At 37.9% G+C, this 23,249-nt stretch overlaps 1 protein-coding gene across 3 annotated transcripts; it reads left to right on the plus strand.

The window, feature by feature from the left end:
- Positions 1-96: 96 nt before the first annotated feature.
- Positions 97-20,776, plus strand: MIX23 (mitochondrial matrix import factor 23). Of its 3 annotated transcripts, XM_019714033.2 has the most exons (6): positions 177-195; positions 906-1,022; positions 8,323-8,448; positions 12,599-12,745; positions 17,321-17,380; positions 20,480-20,776. In XM_019714033.2, exons 2-6 carry the CDS (start codon positions 972-974, stop codon positions 20,528-20,530), a joined length of 435 nt encoding a protein of 144 aa, XP_019569592.1. In that variant the 5' UTR covers positions 177-195; positions 906-971; the 3' UTR covers positions 20,531-20,776. The 3 variants fall into 3 exon arrangements, with proteins under 3 accessions (XP_074187123.1, XP_019569592.1, XP_074187117.1); XM_074331022.1 differs by lacking the exon at positions 906-1,022 and having other exon boundaries at positions 97-195; XM_074331016.1 differs by lacking the exons at positions 177-195; positions 906-1,022 and adding an exon at positions 4,136-4,516.
- Positions 20,777-23,249: the final 2,473 nt, after the last annotated feature.

Genomic DNA, 23,249 nt, shown 5'->3' on the forward strand with positions numbered 1-23,249 from the left:
GAGCGGGTCGTGCGTGACGCACTGGGCGCGGGGCGTGTGGGACGTGCGTCTCGTGCAGAATATGCGGGCGGTGCGGTCCTGCCCGGTCCTGCCCGGTCCTGTCCGGCGCAGCGTTCTGGATACGTCCTTAAAAGTGCCGTTTTGGAGTCTGGTTATAAATGGGCCGTTGGAATATAATTATTTGCGTCTACGAAGGTACCCGTTTAAAATAGAAGGAAAGTAATATGGTCGTTGTAAACTTTATGAACTGCAGACTCCCGAAATCACACGGCCTAGATATAGTAGTTAAATCAGTATTTCAGTACACTGTTCTTCCAGTGTTTTCAATGAATACATGCCTTTATCAGAAACGCATAACTGGGGCCTAGTGCCCCAATCCCTGTGGGCTTTGGGAGTATCTCTCAGGCTGAGAAGTTAGCATGTATATTTCCTATTGTTTTCTATTTACCTAGTTTTGTAACACCAAACATTATTTCCACACCTAAACACTTTATTCAATCCTTATCCACCCACACTGCCAGAAACGTATTTTCTTGCTATTTCTTAGTGGTCCCAAATTCTTAAGGAGCAAAGGCCCCTCTGCTCAAGAGCCGAGAGGTAGATAATGGAGTGGGAGGGTTAAGGAAAACCACTTCTCCTCTAGGTTTCCTCCTCGTACGACCTAGTTGGTACAAAGAGGAAATTCTTTCTATAAGAAGATGGGATTAGTGTAAAATGATCCATTCAAATTCTGACATTCTTCGATCCATGCATATGGGTCGGTTCCAGGAAGACATGTGAAAGGCGTAAGGATGGGAAAAGAAGACAGCAGGGATACAAGTTTCAAAGTGAACGAGGACCACCGAAAAGACAATCCCAGTTCTCAGTTGTCTCGCGGATAAGTCCCTAGAAATATCTTTTGTCAGGCGGCGCCGCGGACGCCTTTGCTTCACCGTGATTGGCTCGCGACGGGGCCCTCGCGTTTGTCCAATATGGCGGCGCCCAGTGGCGGTGTGAACTGTGAGGAGTTCGCTGAGTTCCAGGTGATGGGGTTTTTCTCATGGGGCAGGCGTGTTCTTCCTTTTGTCCCTGGACCCTGTTCCCCCCTCTAGCCTAGGAGGGAGTGCGGACCAGTTGTAGAAGAAACGGGCAGTGCAAGGCTTCTTTTTCCAGCCACTGGAGGTCATGGGGGGCGCGGGGTTGGCCTTAGGGAGCCAGGCTGCTCCGTGGGGGTCATGGTTCTCTCTGTGCCGCCCAGGCCTTGAGTAACCGCAAGGGAAACTCCGGGTGGTTGCGCGGTAGTGAAGACGAACTCGGCCCGGTTGGTGGGGATTGTTAACAATTCTTTAGCTATCCCCCGAACTCAGTTCCTAGCCCTTGCCATTCCTCTCCTATTTTAACTTGAGCATTTGTGGAGAGAAAAAAGTGAAGGAGAGCTTATTTGCTTGATAAAACAAAATAACCCTGTACAAGTTTTACTATTTTGATGGGGCAGACGTTTGGAGTCTTGGAGGGGAGATTAATTCTAGTACCAGCGCCCGCGCTGCTGCCTTAGTAACCATTAGAGAAAATGTAACATTTAAGAAAAAGGCTGGTATCTTTTATATATTCAAACACCAGAAGTCTAGGGTTAAATGTTAACCCATGAATTAAAGAACAGGGTCTGGATTTTGACCAAGTTGCTGTGAAAGTTGTATGTTCCATTGTAAGCATCAATGTGTTGCTGTCTAGATAGAGTTGAATTAAAAAAATCATGACCTTACAAATGTATTTTTAACTAATGAGACTGAAAAATCATTTCACGTGTCATTGACCTATCTATAGTAAGCTTTGTGCCTTGAGCCTTTGTAGGGAGTGGTATTCTTGAAGGTAACCTCAACAGACTAAATTCTTTGACAAACGTCATTTGGCCAAAGAAGTTTATGTGGGGTCATTATTTGCACCCTCCTCACCACTTAAGCTACTTCTCAGACTAGCTCAGCACACCACCTGACTTCAATTGTGATCAAAGTGCCCAACAAATACAAATAATAATCTTAAATAGGATAAAAAGACTGTTGAATTCTAAAGTATATGGAATATTTAAGGTTACCTGGCCGCTTCGTGGCCTTGGTCTTGCCACATTAGTACTATGATTTAATTTGAGTTAATAAACTCAGATAATTGAACAATGATGGCTTTAAGGTTTATCATAAAAAGAGGGAGTTAGATTTTCTGGATCTAGTACTGCTGCCATTAACAGCTTTGGGACCTTGAGCTAATCGCTTAACCCCTTTGGGAATTAACTTTTGAATCTGTGAAATAAGGTTATGTTAAGTAACACGTAAAACTGTTTCCATTTCTATAATTTGAATCTCTAAAGCCGAATTTTAAGGATCTCTTTTTCCTGTTAAAACATCCAGCAGTACTTAAAGAACACTGATTTTTCTTTTGGAAGGTCAGATAAAATAAGTGGGCAAAAGCTAAGCCGTCTTGCAGAACCGTTCACAAAGATAACATAAATACAAAGATCATAAAATAAGTCTCATTAGTGACACGTGAGGGAAGTTTTTTAGATTCTTTCTCTAGGACTTTTCCAAATAGAACTTCATTTATAATGGAGAGTATTCTGGGTTAAAAGTCAGAAGATCTGGTTTTCCAGAGCTGGCTTTGGCACATCATTTCACCTTGTAAATGAGAATAACATTTGTCTCTCTTGCCTCAGAGGCACATAAGAATATAAGAGATGTTGCTGTAAAACTAAGATTTTAGTATAACATTTAGATTTAGATGAATTTGGTAAAATTGTAAAACATGGTTAACTGGCATACTCAAAAATTATTAAGCAAAGCTTAAATTTTTTTAAGCTATGAAACCATTATATTTTCTGTGTAAGTACCCTAAATGTGAAAAGCACTTCACTGAATACTGTGGAAGAGAAACAAGAAGTCATATATTTTTTTATTATAAAGGTTAGACGTATTTCAGAATTTCATTATGAAAATATTCAAACGCTACAGAAAAGTTGAAAAATTGTATGAACACTCATGTACCCACCATCTAGATTCTATAATTAGTGATTTGCTGTATTTACTCTATCACATATCATCTCCATCCACAGTCTACCTTTTAATTTTTTTTGATGGCATGTCAAAGTAGGTTGCAAACATCAATATACTTCATTCCTAAACATGTCTTTCAACATGTATATCATTAACTAGAGTCAAATATTTGTTTGTTTCTGTAAAATTTGCATTAGTGAAATACACAAATCTTAAGTGTACGGTTCAATGAGTTTTGATATTTACGTATACCTGTAGTGCAAACCTCTATCAACAGAGAGAATAATATCATCTCTGAAAGTCTCCTCATGCCCCTTCCCAGTTGGTCCCTGCCCCATCCTTACTCCTCCCCTCTGGCAACTAGTGTTCTGATTTTTTTCTACGCAGGTGCATGTTTTAAAATTCAAATTTTTTTTTTTTTTTTAAGATTTTATTGGGGAAGAGGAACAGGACTTTATTGGGGAACAGTGTGCACTTCCAGGACTTTTCTCCAAGTCAAGTTGTTGTCCTTTCAATCTTAGTTGTGGAGGGTTCTGTTCAGTTTCAAGTTATTGTTCTTTTCAGTCTTAATTGTGGAGGGTGCAGCTCAGCTCCAGGTCCAGTTGCCGTTGCTAGTTGCAGGGGGCAAAGCCCACCATCCCTTGCGGGAGTCGAACCGGCAACCTTGTGGTTGAGAGGACACGCTCCAACCAACTGAGCCATCCAGGAGCTCAGCGGCAGCTCAGCTCAAGGTGCCGTGTTCAATCTTAGTTGCAGGGGGCAGAGCCCACCATCCCTTGTGGGACTTGAGGGATTGAACTGGCAACCTTGTGGTTGAGAGCCCACTGGCCCATGTGGGAATCAAACCAGCAGCCTTCGGAGTTAGGAGCACGGAGCTCTAACCCCCTGAGCCACCGGGCCGGCCCAAAATTTAATAGTTTTTAAAGTGTTTTAAATTTTTACACTTATTTTTCTATTATAAAAGTCATACTTAGCATGCCTGGAAAATACCCTATTTCCAAAATGAAATAAAACACAGACAATAATGTTTAAAATTGAACATTTTAACATTCAGCAAGAATTTATTGGATATTGTATTAGTCTGGTGGGGCTGCCGTAACAATACCACAGCTGGGTGGCTTAAACAACAGAAATTTATTTTTTCACGGTTCTGGAAGCTAGAAGTCCAAGATCAAGGTCCTGTCAGGGTTGGTTTCTGGTGAGCCTCTCTTCCTGGTTTACAGATTGCTGCCTTCTCACGGTGTCCCCACATGGCTGCTTTATGCATGTGGAGAGAGATCTCTGGTGTCTCTTCCTCTTACAAGGACACCAGTCCTGTGGGATTAGGACCCTGTCCATCGACCTCATTTAACCTTAATTATCTCCCTAGAGGCCCTATTTCCAAATACAGACACACAGGCATTTTACAAGGACACAGTGCAGTCCATAACAGATACTGCTAGGTTCCAGGCACTTGGGAAGACCCAGTGGACTGGATATCAAACAAGGAACTTAATGTAAGTAGAGACATAAAACATATAGAAAATATTGAGAATATATATGAATAAAATACTATAACAGTTCAGAGAAATAAATCAAGAAATGGTAATTGAGATGGGCCTTAGGTGGACAAGATCAAGAGTATTTGTAAGTAGAAAAAATAGTACATAAGGCAGAAACTTTTATGTATTTGGCGGAAATAGCTAATCAGTATTGCTGGAATTCAGGGTTTGCTCAGGGGCACACTGAGATTACATAAAAGATTGGAACCAGATTGTGGAGGCCTTGGATGCCAAGTGTGAGGTTAGGGAGTCATTTTTTTTTTTGCCGGGGGAAGGGGAACAGGACTTTACTGGGGAACAGTGTGCACTTCCAGGCCTTTTTTCCAAGTCAAGTTGTCCTTTCAATCTTAGTTGTGGAGGGTGCCGTTCAGCTTCAAGTTGTTGTCCTTTCAGTCTTAGTTGTAGAGGGCACTGCTCAGCTCCAGGTCCAGTTGCCGTTGCTAGTTGCAGGGGGCACAGCCCACCATCCCTTGAGGGAGTCGAACCGGCAACCTTGTGGTTGAGAGGATGCGCTCCAACCAACTGAGCCATCCGGGAGGCAGCTCAGCTCAAGGTGCTGTGTTCAATCTTAGATGCAGGGAGCGGAGCCCACCGTCCCTTGCGGGACTCGAGGAATTGAACTGGCAACCTTGTGGTTGAGAGCCCACTAGCCCATGTGGGAATCGAACTGGCAGCCTTTGGAGTTAGGAGCACGGAGCTCTAACCGCCTGAGCCACTAGGCCGTCCCGGGAGTCATTTTTGAGCAGAGAGGATGAGATGATCAAATAGGGGCTTTAGGAAGGATTCATCACTTCTACCACCGTCTTTGTTCAGGCTCTGTCATTTTTGCAACTAGCTTAGTGATAGGTCTCCTTATTTTCAGTCATTCCTTTTTCTAATATATACCCCTGCCCCTTCAGTCCAATCTCCATAACATTGTGGCTTTGTACTGCTAAGCTTCTAAATTTTAGAATCTGAACCATGCATCTAATTGTATGCTTACATGACTAGATCTAAACTACTTAACATGTCGTACAATCCCAAAGTGCCTCGCTAGTTATATCTCTTAACCACTGCTCTTATTCATGCGTGTTTCTCTCCCCCTCCTCCAACGTACTTTTGATCTTTGTTGTCCCACCATGTAGGCCTACTGTTCTCTGAACACATTATGTTCTTTGTTATTTCCATGTTTTTTTATTACTTGTGGCTACCCTGAAATCCCTTCTTCCTGACCCTGTCTGAGATCCATTTCATATATCACCTGAACAAAATCAACTAAGTATTCCTTCCCAGAATGTTTAAGTCTTGGTATTTCTGTTAGGAATATTTATTCATTTATACACAGTTGATTTTGAGGTATATGGTAATTAGGTACAGACTAAATAAACTATTTTCTAGCATCAGAGATGGTTCCTTTTGCAAGATGCCCAGCTGCTCTCTGTCCTTGTGCTTGAGGGTACTGGGTGTCAGAAGACTCTTGCAGTTGCAGGCAAATCTGTGTCTCTGGCTTGTGGGGAACACAGTGTAAGCACTGCTACAAAAACTAGGTTTGAGGAACCAGGTCTGTCTAAAAAGAGCATCATGGGATCTACTGGGTATCTTCAGGCAGAGGGTGAGGAGAGGAAAGGTTAAATTCCAGGTTAGTTTTTGGAGTACATTTGTATTTTACTGTCCTGTGATAGACCTTTTCCCAGCCCACTCCCCCCATCTACCCTAAAAACTGCCCAAAATAGTAAAAGGAATTTACCTGAGGATTAACCTTAGGAATAGACTATAATATAATTGTAGGGGCAATAAAAATTTTTCTCTACTGCTCCCTACTACTAAATGTGAGCACTGCCTCAGTACTGAAATTGCCTTCCAAGAGGATGAGATTTTCACCCCACAATTATAGGTAAGACAAAATGCAATTCCAGGATAAGTACCTAAATAATTGTAAAAGGTCAGCCTAAAATGAGATATTCATGATATGTCAGAATCTCTTGTTTTGAGGAAGATGCAAGGTAGGAGAAGCTGGAAGCACGACAAAATTTGCAGAGTTCTCTTTTGCTGTGCTGTGACATTTAGAAGATGATTAGCGTTCCGGGTCCTACACAGAGATGTAGCCTTCAGTGAGCTACTGAAGCGTGTGTCTTCTGTTATCTCTGTAGACTTATGTTGCCATTTGTTGTGTATGATCTGCTCAGGGGCATCTTCTATATATTTTCTTGGTGAATTTGTGAGAGACAGGTTATGCCTTTGGGGCTAGGGATCAGGCCGATAGTAATTCCTTATGAATGAGACACTATTTAACAGCAGCTCTTTTGCGCCTGCATTTAAATTAATCTTCCAAATGCTGTCAGTCTGTGAGGACCAGCCAGGCTCTTTTCTAGACCTGTTGGAGTTGCCTTAAGAGCTCTGGCGCTTTTTCCATTGTAAAGAAATGTGTACTTAGTGAGGGGGTTTATAGTTCTTTTCCTGCTCGCTTTCCAATTTTAAAAGAAACTCCTTCCTGCATCTTATCCTCTTCTTTCCTTATCTTGAGCTTTTCTAGTACCTTTTCTGTGACATTTAAGAATAGCTTATAGTTCTTGACAATCCCTGGACAAGTGAATTCCTAGTTTAGAGACTCATATTTTCTTGAATTCAGCACTGCTCAATAGAACTTTCTGGGATGGTGGAAATCTGTGCTGTCCAATAGGGTAGCCACTGGCCACGTGTGGCTCTTGAGCACTAGAAATGTGGCTGGTGCAACTGAGGAACTAAATTTTAATTTTAATTAAAAGAACTTCATGTGGCTACACAAAAGCCAAGCTCTAGATCATTTATTGATAATTCTCTAGCACACAGAGAAGAATTGATATATTTGATAATCCACATTTATAAGTTCCACTGGTAACACTGAAATTGATTCACCTAGTAAATGCAGGTGAATTCCCATTGCTGTATAAGGAACTTAACAGTTTGTCCAAATTGTTTTATTGGAGAGGAATTTGACTATGGAGCTACTGATCAAACTCAAAACTGTATCTACTCTTGTGCTCTACTACCCATTTTCTACTCTTTAATACTTTAACCTAAACAATCATTTCAGGACACAAACCTGATCATGTAGCCCCACTGTACTTAAACACTTCTCCACTGCTCCCAGGAAAAAGGCTAAAATCCTATAATGTGACCTATAATGTTTGGGCCTTATATTACACCATTTTTTGTCTGTTATCTGTAATTAAGCCATATTAACTTTTCAGTCCATTAAACACTATACTTAGATGACTCTTGTCCAGGTCGCCTGTGATTGCCATCCTGCCGAGTCTAAAAGTTAATTTCTGTGTATATCTTTCTTAACTTCTTAGTAACATTCAACATAGTTGGCCATTAAGATGATCACATTTGATCCAAGAGAGAAAACTATCTGTGTATACACATGAAATATGTATACATATATACATATATATGTATATGTGTGTGTATATATATGTATATATATGTGTATGTATGTATATATGTGTGTGTATATATATATGTATGTATGTATATATATATATATATAAAATTACAAAAAAAAGATGTTCATGTCTCAGCAAAGGAAACAGAGCTGGTATCCATTGTTAGAATTACTATTACATAATTCTTGTAATAAAGATTTTTCTTTGGTTGCACTATATTTGGCATGGTTTCCCCACTCCTAACTTACAGAGTTGTGAAATACCCAAGAGCTTAATGTTTTGGTTTAAATGTTTCTTTTTTTATCACTTAACTTTTCATTCTGGTTATTATTCTTTTATTTTAAATATATATAGGAATTACTCAAGGTGATGAGGACGATTGATGACAGAATAGTACATGAATTAAACACTACGGTTCCAACAGCTTCCTTTGCAGGGAAAATTGATGCCAGCCAAACCTGTAAACAACTTTATGAGTCTGTAAGTGTATCTCTTGAGTCTTTCTTTTGTACTTCTTTTTTTTTTTTCTCTTTTGTGCTTCTTTTATCCCTTTATTTGCAGGCAAAATAACTCAGGTGATATATGTATAATTAAACTGGATAAAAGAATGGTATCTTCATGTTTTTTCTTGCCTATATCTGAGAGTGTAAGTTTTGATCTAGTTTCTACAAACTAAAGAAATGTGTGATTTTATGTATAAGTCTGTGAAGAAATGGTTCTAAGGAATGGGAGTGGTCATTTTTTGGCCCCCTCGTGGGCAGCCTTTAACTTAAGGAAACTTTATGAACAAAGGAATGAAGGAGAGAACAAAACAGTCAAGGAAAACAGTGAAACTAGAACGAGGGCTTTGAATGAGTCAGTCCTAAGAAGCCAGACAGCTGATGTAAGAAGAATTAAAATCCTTCATGCCTTCTAGTATGTCTTCTTTTTTCCCCTCACTCATCAGGAAAAGGAATAAAAGTGTTTGGTGGTTGGGAGAGAAGGAAAGTAACAGATAAATTGTCCTTTCCTGAGGCTTTTTTTCATTGACTCTTAAAGATTCCCTTTATTTCTCTGTCTAATTTCCAAAAGCAGAAGGTAATAATGAGGTAGCTAAGTATTTTTTTTAGTTCATTTACATTTATTCATTAACTTGGAAGCTGAAATTCAAATGGCATTTGCTTTTTTAGGCTCTACTGCAATATTACTATTTGGATTCGTTCTCTTGAAAAGAAGGTATTACTTAAAACCTAAAGTCCATTTCTCGGTTATAAAAAAAAATCATTTTTGGATAAGCTTATTCATATCAATTAAATTTAAAGAATTAACTGCTGATATTTGTTCTGCTTTTATATGAAAGTATGTTATTTTACTGAATGGAAAGTGTGTTATTTTAATTCTTGTGCCTTGAGAATTGCAGGTTTGTGGGCTTTAATGAGTAGAAACCAGTATTGGAAGTGGAGCATGGAACCACGTCCTAATTTATTATGAGCTTGTTTGACAGTTCACTTAGTTTCTTTGGGTAGCTCTGTCTAAAGAACTAAAAATTTATAATCAGTTTAGTGATCTTCACTACCCATATAATCTCTATAATCTATTCAATTGTATCCAGTCTTTTTTTTAATTAATTTAGAGGTTATATTGTAGTGATTAACAACACAGATTCCAGATCAAAATCCATCTCTGCTACTTCCTAGACGGGTGACCTTGAACATGTTATGTTACATAACCTCTTTGCCTCAGCTTCCTTATTTGTAAAATAGTGTCTTAATAATACCTCCTTCATAGAGTTTTTAAGAGGAATAAATGAGTTAATATAAAGTACTTACTGTACTAAATGTTTTACATATAAACGCTTGCTGCTTCTGTTATTAGTAACTGCTATTATTATTATTTATTATCCCTTTGTTGAACCAGGATAACCTTGCCTACTAAATTTGGAACCTTTCTGCTTTGGTTATTATTATGTATGTGTTAGGATTTTCCTCTGCCTGTTGGTATCCTAGAGGGATCCAGCAACGTGAACATCAATGCAAAAGATTATTTATCTATCAAGTAGTGTTGTGCCCAGATCAGGACTTCATCAGAGTGTCTCTGCTAAGTACCACTGAGTTCCCTTAAATATTGTCGCAGTTAAGAAGTGGGATTCTATGAAATATCTAAGCTGCTTAGATATTTAAGTCATCCTGCCTTACTTTAGTCCCTGCCCCTTCTATCTATAGCTGATGAAGGAATGTTTGCGCTCTAATGGTCGTGCTTCTTTATAGGAGATGATATCAGCAAAGTTGTTAGAAAGCGCTCATTGTAGAAATTCCAAATCTTAAAAGTATGCTCTTAGGAAAAATAAAATAGTTTTAGTGAGATCCCTTTATTAGAGCATATTCTCTTCAACCTATGAATTTTTTTGTTTTGTCAGAAGTTCTGGAAGAAGATTCAAAACAAAAAAATGATATAACAAAAACATAATTCTGTTTGATTTTACAGATCATTAAACCAAGGGTCATTGTTGGGGTTCTAAAAAAACAAATGATGTTTAGGAAAATAGAATTTAATTTTTAGTTTATTTAGAATCAATCTTTGTTCTAGAAAGAGAAACACCAAAAAAACTATAATTATGTAAATTGTTGGCATTGTTTTAAAATAATGATTAAGAGACAATGTGAAAATTTTAGACTAAAAGAAGTTCTCAAAATACTGGTAAAATAAAACTGGAAAGTTCTTAGATATACCCCTTTTTGACTAGTTTTGAATCATTCTCCTGCCTCATCCCAGTGTCTTCATTTCAAAATTGCTTGCCCCAAATCAAAGGAAGTATGGTGATGATATGCTTATTCAGGATTTTTCTCCTCTAACCAAAGGCTTTGCCTTGTACCTTACCAAGTTTCTTAATAAATTTTACCTCAGTTCCTTTGATAAACACTTCCTATGTCAGAAACAGTTCTCATGTGACCAGTTCCTCAAGCATCCAAATTACTAATGAGCTAAGCCTGGTTTAGTACTATATTTTTCTCTGGCAGGCTCATGTCACATAACCTATTGCTAGTTATCAAGTGTCCTCATTTCTTTGACATACATGCACCGAAGGCAGTGCATATTCCTCTTGCATATGGCTCTTAATTTTGAATTTTATGGAAGAATGTTCATGAATACCAGACTAAAGTAATTGATAATACAGAGTCAAAGATGATTTACCCAGTAATTTCTGTTCACATGGAGTGGGTTCCCCGGGAGGCTAATCTGAAGGAGAAGTAAGCAGGTGAAGGTAGGAGGGTGGTCTGCAGCTAGAAGGGTAGCCACAGTAAAGGGGCCAAGGGGAAGAGGGGAAAAATGGAGGAAAGCCCAAACAAGGAAGGAAACTTTGTGGTGAGAGACTGAAAGGAAAATATACAAAATTTGAATTTGATTTTAAAATGCAGATAAAAGAATGAGAATATTTTTATAGACTTTTAGTTGGTGCTAATGTTTCCAGTTGCTGGGGAGTTAAACAAAATACCAATGTGATTAAATACCATCTGATATATAAGTGTTTTAAGTCATGTTGCTTCTAAATTTTAGAGATGGGAAGGATATTAGCGATTATTTTCTCATAATCCATACTTTTACAAAAGAGGAAACAAGCCTAGGAATGCTAATTATTTAGCCAGTCTTACACAGCAACAGGGAGAGCTTCCTAACTGCAGATCGTTCTTTTCTTCTAATTCTGTTCTGGGAAGTGTAGTTCCCTATCCTCAATGGCTCCTTTAATTTCCTGTAATTATACCTGAAGGAGTAAACAAGTAAAGAAGCAGCACATTAGCCAATGAAATATGGGCCTTGAGGTTGTCCTCATGAATACTAAATGTTACAGTGAGAAAAATTAGCATATTAGAGATATTTACTATAGGTGGGGTTGATGTCTATTAGGCAGTTTAATTTCCTTCTCTTCACATGGGTACAACATATAATTAATACACTTTTAGTACTGTACTCTAGAAATGCAAAGGTTTCTTCCTTCCTGGTGTAATTAGACCACTAGTTCCCAACCACAGAATCCCATTATGATCATTTAAGAGATATATTTCAAATACCTTATGCTCATAGAATGGTTAAGTTAATCATATGTGTGTGTGTGTGTGTACACACACACACACACACATATGTATATATGTAGTGCTTAGGTTATCCCTGTTCTAACTGTCACTAGCATAGTGTTAGGTTATTATTCTCTTCAGAGGGAAGAGGGACTGATGTAACAATTACATGGAACAAGTTAACACTTACATTTTACTTGGAGGTGACGCACTGTTATTTATGTGCCATCAATTAAAGTGGCGATTACATATTATTTAGTATTAGGGGCCACAGGGAAAAGGAGACTGAGATGCCGCGCCCCGCGCTGATGGTGAGGGGATGCAGGCAGAGAAACGGGGCCCTGAAGGCAGCCCTGACCCCCTTCCTCCCACCAGCGGACCTGCTTCCTTTGACCTGTTTTTAGGTGATTTAGCAGATGAACACAACCTTCTCTTCCTTCCAGTTTTTATTTTTAAAAATCGTTTTAGAAAGTATTACATTTCTGTAATCTAAAAATAAGGATTTTTAAAAAACACTAAAATGTGATGAATTGGTGTGATCTTTTTTTTTCTCCTCTCTTTTCATTCGTTTGTTCTTTTAGTTGATGGAGGCTCATGCCAGTAGGGATAGAGTCATAAAAAATTGTATAGCTCAGACTTCATCAGTAGTAAAACACCTCCGAGAAGAGAGAGAAAAGAATTTGGACGATTTAACGTTATTAAAGCAACTTAGAAAAGAACAGACAAAGGTAAGTTGAATAAGGTTTGCATTTCTGAGACTAAGTCTTTCCAAACTTTGCCTCCAAAATAAAGGCAGTTTTTTATATGAAAAACTTAGAGTAAGGTATGATCATTACTTTAAAAAAGAAAAAATGACCAGGGGATTAAAACTTCATTTTCAGTGGACTCTATTTCTTTTACATTTGGAAATATCCAATGGCAAACTGGTAAATTAATGTGCATTTCATGAGCATATGCATTGTAGCAGCTTTAGCTAAAAGAAGCATGTAATCACATTTGATTTCGATTCCTTTATATATTCTGCCATTAAAGATAATAGGTTGGTGCAAAAGTAATTGAGGTTTTTGCAGTTGTTTTTAACCTTTTAAGCTGCAATTACTTTTGTACTAACCAAATAAAAGGATTAATACGGACCAACACCACATCAGAAAACCTAGGGAAATCACATCTGTATCTATGTTTTGAGGTTTGAGTTGAGAAGAAACATTTTTGAAATATATTTACATTTTGAAAATATTTACCTCTGGTTTTATCTATGGAAATCTATAGAAATATAATACAAGTAATTAACTTCAGGATATAACCCTCTTTAGCCATAAAAACAGTACAGTTTAATATAACCAGATACACTAGAACCTCATTATATAATTTATATCCCTTCTATGGAGAAGTTGCTGTGGGTCTTTGGCTCTTTTTGAACACTCCTTTGTTTCCACTTCGTCTCCCATCCCTGCAGCCTTCGCTTTTAAGAAAACAGCAAGCGTCCACAGAATGATATGTCAGAGGAAGCCTTATTTTCCAGTCAGCTATATTGTAGATAGGGCATGGACCTCAGAGTATAGTTAATGCAGCAGAAATTTTTCTTTATAGCCCTTAAATATGACATGTCAAGAAAATAATGGAAATGTATGTATACCATATTTTATTATATGGAATGCATCGCTGTCTTTCGGGTAGGTGGGCACTTAAGGAGTAACTTTTTATTTTGATATAATTTCAAACTTACAGAAAGGTTGCAAGAATAGTACAAGGAACTGCCATGTACCCTTTACCTATATTCACCTATTGTTTACATTTTGCTCCACCTGCTTTACAATTCATTATCTTTGCCCTCCCTTCTCCCTCCCCTTTCCCTCCCTCTATCCCTGTCTCCCCCCTCCTCCCTTCACATACATTCACATTTTTTTTCCTGAACTGTTTTGAGAGCATGTTGGGCACATTGTACCCCTCTGGCTGGTTATTTCTTAAGAACAGAGGCTTTTTCTTAAATGACCACTGTACAACTATCAAAATCATGTCTGCATTTTAAGATGGCACTGTATGTGACTTACTGATCCTTGCATGACAGGTGACTGAAATACAGTGTGAGATGGAATCATGTTTTTTTATACTGAACAGTTGTGAAGTTTGCCCTCTGTTTAGTAGATGCAGCCAAGCTTTGAAAAGGGAACCTTGTTGTTTCTCTCAGGCCTTTGTTCTTGTAGCTGCACACGGCTGAGGGTACACTTTCCCGTCATCGCACTACGCCATATATCTCACGGGATACAGGATTCATCCACTGTCTTCACTGCTCTCTGGTCGTGATGACTGCTTCAGCCCTGTGTCCACACCTGCTCCCTCTCCAGGCAGTGGTGGGTTCCTCAGACAGTGAACTTAGTCTCTAATGGCCATCTCACTTTACCCTCAGTGTTTATGAAGGCCTATAGAAAACTTGTGTAACACTGGTTATAATTTAGTTATTTTTGGATTTTGTATTTTAATAGACTCTTGAAGGCATTGGCAAGTGAAACTGCAGAGCAGGACTGTTAAATCAGAAACTGAAAAATCCTATTTGCAAATAAAGTCAAACAAAGAACAAAGTAACTCATTAGTGAAGAGCAAAGTTCAAAAACCACTGAGTGTTTGAGAGTGATTGTGTCACACAGTTTGGTCCGCCCTCAGTTCTGCCTTCTGCCTTTAGGGCCCAGAAAGAATCAGCAGGATGACCAGTGCAAGGAGTTTTAAAAACCAGTTAGTGAATAAGGAAAGGTCGTTTTCTAGCCTGACACCGTGTCAGACTAGAAGGTAACCATGAATAGTTCTTAAGCAAATAAGGAAACTTGAATTTTGTTTTTTATTTTCAAATTTGCTATAAAGATTATGGAATTAGAAAGAGACAGTTCTTAAGATATGTTCCAGCTCCACCTCTTCACTTTCTGTGTGAGGAAACTGAGACTCAGAGACACTGACACCCCCAAAGTCACAAACTAGTAAGTAGTAGAACTGGGACTTGAACCCATCTCTTCTGATTCTGCAGTCTGTCAGTGTTTTTACATTAAGTTGTGACTGATACTCAAATTCTGATTACTTTAGTGAGCATATTTTATTTTACATACAGAGACATCAGTCTAAAAGCCTCCTGTTCTTCACCTGAATTCTTAACTCGAAAAGCACATTCCATACTGGAACTATATGACTGCTGTCACCTATTAGTGGCCTTTGAGAGGAAGTTTACTTGCTTAAGACCCAGAACTCCCAAAACAGCCATCTCAAAGGTAGCATTATATTGGTAGTATTGAAATTGTAATATGTGCAGTGTTCAAGAATAGAAAAAAATATAAATTATAAAGGCAGATAGCTCTAAGGTAATAATTCTCATCTACCACTTCTTGGCTTTGTAACCTTGTAAATTAATTGCTCTGAAACTTCTGATTTCCAATTTGTAAAATGGAGTTAATACTTAATAACTTTTTATTTATTTATTTGTTTTTGGTGAGGGTTAAATGATATAATGTGTATAAGAGGTAGCATGTTGGCTGATACAAAGTAGCAGTTCCTTTGTTTTTTGAGTCTCTGGGACTCCATATTTGTTACATTGATCTTCACAACATCCCCCAACCAGTGGTTTCCACGGGTTTTATTTAGCCACTACTTAAGGGGACAAGGGATTCTCCATCTTCTATGGCAGTGCATTCTTTTTTTGGACAGTTGTAATTGTTCAAAGGTTTTCTTACATATTATGAAAACCTGCCTCCCTGTAACGTGTAATTACTGCTCCTTAAGGTTCCCTCTGGAGCTTTAGAGGAGAGGCCTCAACCCACTTCTACGTGACATCCCTTTAAATATTTGAGAGCAATTATGAAGACTATCTTGGTGGCATATTGTTTGAAGTTGTTACTTTGGCAGTCAGTCCAGGCTTTGACAGAGCAGTGATGCTTTAATGATTTCTGGTTTATCTAGCTGATTACAATCTGAACCTGAGGTTGCTATGGTGTAAGCAGGTGGGTTTCTTCAGGCCTGTTGCTACTCAACAACAGCACCAGTTATCAGAAATGCGATGCTTCTCCTTGTTCCACAGTATCAGCCCTGCGTACCCGCCTACATACGCTCTGACACCAATTCTGAGTCTAGGAAGGGAGTTTACAAGGAGCCATGGGATCACTACCAAGTTCCAGTCTTACTAGTGTTACATGCACGTTTCTCAAACCTCTGCTTGAGCTTACTCCTGTTGGTCAGGCTCTTAGGCCTGGGTCCCCAACTCATGGTGGCCCAGATCTTGTCTAGCACTCTGGCATTTTGTCCCCAAATATCCTGGCCTGGGTCTCGACTTTGGCCTGAGGAAATCATCCTGGTTTTAACCTCTTGGCTGCCTCAGCCTCTCGTTTATGTTTTTCCTCTTAATTTTTTCTGAATATTTTCAAGCCCTCTTCCTGGAATTGTTAGCTTCTTTCCTTTCAAGTCTTTCTGACCAGAGGTGACTGAGTCGGAGTGTGATAGGCCATGCCATCTGGGCCGAACAATGGAATTGGCTAATACTATGATTAGATTGACAGTTATAAAGAACATTAGAAAGACGTCAGCATGTGTAGCTTCAGACCTCTGGTGCTCTATGGTCAAGATGTGGAAAACTCATGACTTTCAAGATCACTTGGGCCTTATATATTCTCCTTCCTTTCTGTTTTTCTTCCTGATTCTTTTTTCTTAATCCAAATCAGGTTTCTACCTCCTTGCCTTCCTTTATATTCCTCTGTGCTATCTTTGCAAATCTGTATCATAGGATCAATAACTAGAACTGGAATTACTGAGTTGAAGGACATGTGAATTTACATTTTTGGTAAATCTTACCAAATACCCTTTTTAGAGGTTCTAACAAATTATACTCCTACTGAAAATGTGTATGAGTGTATCTTTTCTCATGCTCTAATACTAGGTTTATCAGACGTCATTTAAAAAATTTTTGTTATCTTATGGCTTAATTTGCATTTCTTTATACATGAATAAGATTATGCATTTTAAAAATACGTCTATTGGCCCTTTTTATTTCTTCTGTGAACTGCCTGGGCATTTGAGGTTTTTAAAAGCTCTTGGGGTGATTATAATATGCAGCCAAGCTTGAGAACCATGGGCTTTATAAGATTTAACAATTGATTAGCTACGGGGAGAATGGGCTGTGTCAAAGACAATTCTAAAATCTAGCCTAGGTAATACCGTTAACAAAGAATGCAGGAGGGATGGCTGGTTTTGTTGGGAAAACATCGTAAAGTTTGGTTTTAGTTCTCTAATTTAACTTTTTGTTACTTCAATTTGTTTTTCCTTTCTTGCAGTTGAAATGGATGCAGTCAGAGCTGAACGTTGAAGAAGTGGTCAATGACAGGAGCTGGAAGGTACAGGATAATACTGGTTTTCAGAAAGAACTAGGAGGGAAACTGAACTAGCAAAGGGAAATGGGGTGGGGTGGCATAGTAAGGAGTGCACTGGGGCTCTAAAGAAGAATGGAGATCCTTCCTTTACAAGCAGCTGAGGGTTTAACTTTTTTGGGGGCGGAGGGTATGGTTAGCATCCAAATAGAGCATCTTATAAACATTAGCTTCATAGTGATGCTAGAATTCTCTAACCTCTCCTGGCAACAGAGTTGGAGACATTCTGTATGTTTCCTAATACTAATTATGGGCATATTTAATATTTAGAGTTTTTACTCTTGTTAACTCAGAACCTTCACTGAGGTTATTTGTTAAAATTAGCCTTTCTAAGCCCAGTTACTTTCCATAAATTTTCATATAATTAGCTACCCTTCATAGTTGCTTGTTTTCTAACATCTGATCATGAAACTTTTTTCTACATAGAGGTATTGGTTGGTATCTGATAATATGGCTTTTTATGGCTCCTACATTCACATGCTCCTCGTTACCACCTGCATAATTTTGATTAGGAATTACATGGGGGACCAGGCTCCAGGACTTTACTTGTAATCAAAAATCAAAGAATTCTGATGTTAGTTTTCTGAAAAGGTATAATCTATATACTCCTCTCTAAAACGTCAAAGATTTCTAGAGGGCAAAAATCTATTAAATCTGAACGAATTAACTGAAAATTCTGTTTTATCTTTAGAAAATAACTAATGGAATGGGCTTAAACCCAGAGAGAGCTTAACTGAACCAAAAACTGAAATGTACCAATTTGCAGAGCCATGAATATATTGCAAAATACAAATTGATTTTTTTTTTTTTTTTTTTTTTTTGCTTTATCACATTTCTTTATCCCATCTTCTTTGCCAAGGTTTCCTATTTCTGCCCTTTCCACCAATGTGATAAGGTGTTTCCTACTTGAAAGGTTTTGGCAATATTTGTCCATTTAAATTCTTTTTTTGAATTATTATTTTTCTTTATTGCGGAATATTGGGGAACAGTGTGTTTCTCCAGGGCCCATCAGCTCCAAGTCATTGTCTTTCAATCTAGTTGTGGAGGGTGCAGCTCAGCTCCAAGTCCAGTCGCCGTTTTCAATCTTAGTTGCAGGGAGCACAGCCCAGCATCCCATGAAGGAATTGAACTGGCAACCTTGTTGTTGAGAGCTCATGCTCTAACTGGCTGCTTTAACCAACTGAGCCATCCGGCCGCCCCTTCATAAGCTCAGCGGCAGCTCATTGTCTTCAATCTAGTTGTGGGGGGCGCAGCTCACTGGCCCATGTGGGAATCGAACTGGCATCCCTGTTGTTCAGAGCTCGTGCTCTAACCAACTGAGCCATCTGGCCGCCCCATTTAAATTCTTTGGAGAGATAATATTTACTCTTGCCATGGGATGGGGGAGAAGTACAATGAATTACTGGTTTGAAAAATCCAGTGCAGAGGTTGATGTATGTAAAGTGTAATGGGAAGAGTGAAGCATTTATAGATTTGATATTAAAGAAAGTATACTCCATCCATTCCATAGGAAGCCTATATGGAGTGGAAAGTATACTCCATCCACTCTGTAGGTTCCCTACTTGTTTTAAGAAAAAAAAGTAAAAAAATAAAAAAGTAAATAAAAAAAAAAAATTAAATGTAGCTGTGGTGCAATAGACCAGCAAAAATTGTTCGGAAGTCATTTAGGAGTAGGATTTGGAGAAGCTCGGCCACATTGTATATGTCATACCAACCAGTGTGTCAAGGCCACTAATCTGAAGCGTCCTCTGGTCTGAGCATTAGGAACTTCAAGGATTGTCAGGGCTGGGAACTGACATGAGATGAACTATAAGATGAAAGGGCCAGAAAGAGTCTGTATAACTTCGACATGTTTTCTTTTAATTGTGAGAGTTACATGCCAAAGAGTATGTAACATGTAGAATTTAAAGAATGTTAATAAAATCAGCATTCGTATATTTACCATCCAGCTTAAGAAATTGAATACTACTGGTACCTTAAAAGCTCCCTATGTATATTTTGCTTTTATTTTTATAATAGGCCACCAAGGCCAATGTAGGTTTTTTTTTTAAACTTTAAAAGATTTGTTCCTTATGTTAATGAAGTATAAGGGTAAATTCTGAGAACAAATCTTTTAGGTTTTTATATTTAAAAATAGTTTGAACACTTCAATTATTAGACACGATAAAAGTTTTTTAAAATTAAAGGATATACAGTAAAAATTCTACCTCTCATCCCTCTCTTTCAGTCACTTCCTTTCTCTTCCTTCTGAAAGGATGGTATATGGTTTTAGATATTTGTACTTTTTCTAATTTTATGTATGTGTACACACACACACACACTCACACTTCCCTTTTGTCACACAAATGGAAGTTTTTCCTCTTAATAGATCTTGGAGATCTTTTAGATTAGAATATAAAGAGCTTCCTTATTCTTTTTTACGCATGCATTATATGCCATTGAATGGCTGTATCAAAATTTTTATTTAACACAGTCCCACATTGACAGGCAGTCTTAGAGCATTCTTTTAACATTTATGATATGTAATTTGTGTAGATTTTTAAGAGGCAAAAGAAATAGAATAAAACATTATATAAATTTACACAATTTAGCAAAAGACTGGTCTCCCTTCAAGTATACCTACTTGGAAGAAGGATCTGGCACTCATTTAGAAAAGCACAACAGACAGCTAAATACACTTTGTGTTATAAGAAAGAGGGAAAAAAACTTAGTCTTAAACTTATTTTAGATATTTTTGTCTAACTGTCCAAAATATGTCCAGAATATGGAACTAAAGTGTCTGTTAGTTACTAAATAAGCCAGCTTGTGATGATTTTCTTCTTGAATAATTTAAAGAAGAATTTAAAGTTGTTAAAATATTAAAATTACTTTATAAATGGATATCAAGGCTTTTTGTACTCTTAGCACCTAGAGTCAGTTTGAACTGGTGAGGAAACTCCTCTGTTTCCTAAAACTGTTGACATGGCACAAAAACATACGTCCTCCTGAACCACAACAAATTTAATTTCATTCCAGGCCTGACTTATACGGATAACTCAGTGACTCATTTCTGTTTAAATATCTCAGGTGTTTAATGAACGCTGCCGAATTCACTTCAAGCCTCCAAAGAAGGAATAAAAAGATACTTTTTAAAAAAGGACCGGGTCATCTCATAAGTGCTAAGCATGACAGACATCAACAAGGCGGGCTTCCTAGGATGATTTCTGAGCCAACAGTCCAAGACCTTTTGTTGATTTCAGCCCCACTTAGCCAAGACCTCACGTATAAATAATTCTGATAATTATGGAGAAATCAACTGCTATTTTATACTGATTCTGTAAAAAAAAGATGTTTTGTAACTATTAAAATAATTTTCTGACTCAGTGTATATATTTGATTATTTTTCAAGTTGAGACAGTTTTTTTAAGAGAATTTGAACACAATTTTAGTATCTGATTTTATTTGTATTGTACCTTTTTGATATTTACAAATTTATGTGCATGAACGTGGATCTTTTTTGGTCACCAGTGATTTTTATCCCTTTATCTTTGTGGGTTTATTGCTCTTAAGTAAAAGGGCGATATTATAGGCTGCATACTGTCCAAAGAAACTTAGTACCTTGTCTTTTCACACACACACACTAATTTTGGGTGGACTTTTTTCCTAGACAGTATGTCCATGAACAGTGAAAAGGAAAGCAGTAGGACAAATTCAGAAGAGGGAAAGGCAGAGAAGGACTTGCATGATAATATTCAAATGAGTCAGCAAAAAGCTATAATATCAAGATCTGGTCATTGCAATAAAGCACTTCCTAGTACAGGATGATTGTATTAGTTTCCAAATGCTGCCTAACAAACCACCACAGTTTGGCAGCTTAAAATCACACCTGTTTATTATCTTACAGTTTTGTAGGTCAGAAGGCCAGGCAGGCTACTAGATTGGGGTCTCACAGACTGAAATCAAGTTGTCAGCCAGGCTGGACTCTTGACTAGTGTACTAGGGTAAGAATCTGCTTCCAGCCTCATTCAGTTGGCCGAATTCAGTTCCTTGTGCTGTAGGATTGACGTCCCTATTTCCTTGCTAGCTGTCATGGGCTCTTGGAAGCCAGTCACACATTTCGTGACACATGACCTCCCTCTTCAAGCTAGCAACAGTGCATTGAATCCTTTTCATTCTTGGAATATGACTGCCTTTTCTGCTATAAGCCAGACAAACTGCTTTGAAAGGGTTTCTCTGATTAGCTTAGGCCTACCACAATAATCTTCCTTTTGATTAACTCAAAGTCAGCTGATCGTAATCTTAATTACATCTGCAAATCCATTTTGCCAGGTAATGTAACATCACAGAGGTAATGGCTTATATTCAATCTGAGAGATTAGAGTGGGACATCTTGGGGAGCTACTGTGTTTCCCCGAAAATAAGACCTAGCTGGACAATCAGCTCTAATGTGTGTTTTGGAGCAAAAATTAATATAAAACCCAGTCTTATTTTACTATAAGACCTGGTCTTTAATAATATTATATACTTAATGTAATATAATAATATAAGACCGGGTCTTATATAATTTAATATAAGACCCGGTCTTATATTAATTTTTGCTCCAAAAGACTCATTAGAGCTGATTGTCTGGCTAGGTCTTACTTTCTGGGAAACGGTATTTTAGGATTCTGCCTATCACGACAATTTAAACACAAGCCACCTGGCTCTGGCACAGTTTGACCAAATGGGTCGTGGGTAGGTCTTTGTTCAGTATGTTGACCTTCATCAGATTATGCACTTGGAAGTGAGAAATAAAGGTAAAAAGTGCTCATTGTTCTTTTAATAAAGTTTTTGAGCACTTATTGTGGGTCAGATACTATATTAGTTGGAGATATTGATAAAACCTACTGTGGAGATTATAATCTAGTCTCAACAAGAAAAAACTTTCTAGGGCCAGCAGTAAAACAGATTTTTGATAGGATTTACCTATTAATGAATGGTGCCTGACAGAAAGTTGATGTTTAATAATTGGATGGATGAGTGAAGTGCAAGACTAAAAGGAAGGCTCAATAAAGATCTTCCTGATGTTCAGGAGGAATTCAGAAACAGAATCCCTAGAAAGGATTTACAACAGCCTTCCCAGAATTTCAGGTCTGCTAAAATACTAGCTCATCCAATTATGTTAGGATGCCTGAATCATTCCACTGTAACCTTATGAAAAAAATGCAATTACAGCAATGCAGAGTGATGGAATAAATGAATAGTATGTTTCATTTGCGATGAATAGCATTTAAAGCCTCAAATATGAAGAGGGATGGTGAATGGCTCTTGAAAGTTGATTTGCCTACTGAAAGTCTTGCATGTAATTGCTCACTTAACAATTTGTTGATTTTTTTCTTTCTTTCTTTAAGGATAGGTAGGAGTTAACCAAACAAAGAGTAAAGAAACAGAATGTGCAAAGTTCAGAGATGAGTTTGGCCCTTCCTTGGCAAGACAGAAGATAGCTGTAGAAGAAACAGCAATGATAATCCATTTGCAAATTTTAACAAGTATTTGAGTGCTTTCCGTATTCTTCCATCACTGAGCAAAACAGAAAGAAATACCCGCTCTTAATGAACTTAAATGTAGTGAGGGGAGACAGACAATAGTAAAGAAGTAAGATGCTGTGGGCTAAAGTTCCATGCCAAAAAATAGGGAGGGGGTTAGGAATGGGGAGTGGAGAGTGGGTTGCAAATGACTGTTTTCAGCTGATTAGACAATATTATAGTGCCCTTGTCTTTGAAAAGATGATTTAAGTACAGACTGAAATATACCAAATAAGTTCAGTAATAAAAAGGAAGTTTTCTAGTAAGTCATTTTTTTTTTTTAAGTTGGGCTC

Source organism: Rhinolophus sinicus, linkage group LG01, assembly GCF_036562045.2.
Source record: "Rhinolophus sinicus isolate RSC01 linkage group LG01, ASM3656204v1, whole genome shotgun sequence".
NCBI classification, from domain to species: Eukaryota; Metazoa; Chordata; class Mammalia; order Chiroptera; family Rhinolophidae; genus Rhinolophus; species Rhinolophus sinicus.

What these genes read in the sequence shown, in the direction of transcription:
- MIX23 (XM_019714033.2), top strand. Translation starts at nt 972, where the DNA reads ATGGCGGCGCCCAGTGGCGGTGTGAACTGTGAGGAGTTCGCTGAGTTC. An exon ending in GTAAACAACTTTATGAGTCT is followed by an intron (nt 8,449 to 12,598) that starts GTAAGTGTATCT and finishes TTGTTCTTTTAG; the next exon opens with TTGATGGAGGCTCATGCCAG. An exon ending in TCAATGACAGGAGCTGGAAG is followed by an intron (nt 17,381 to 20,479) that starts GTACAGGATAAT and finishes TAAATATCTCAG; the next exon opens with GTGTTTAATGAACGCTGCCG.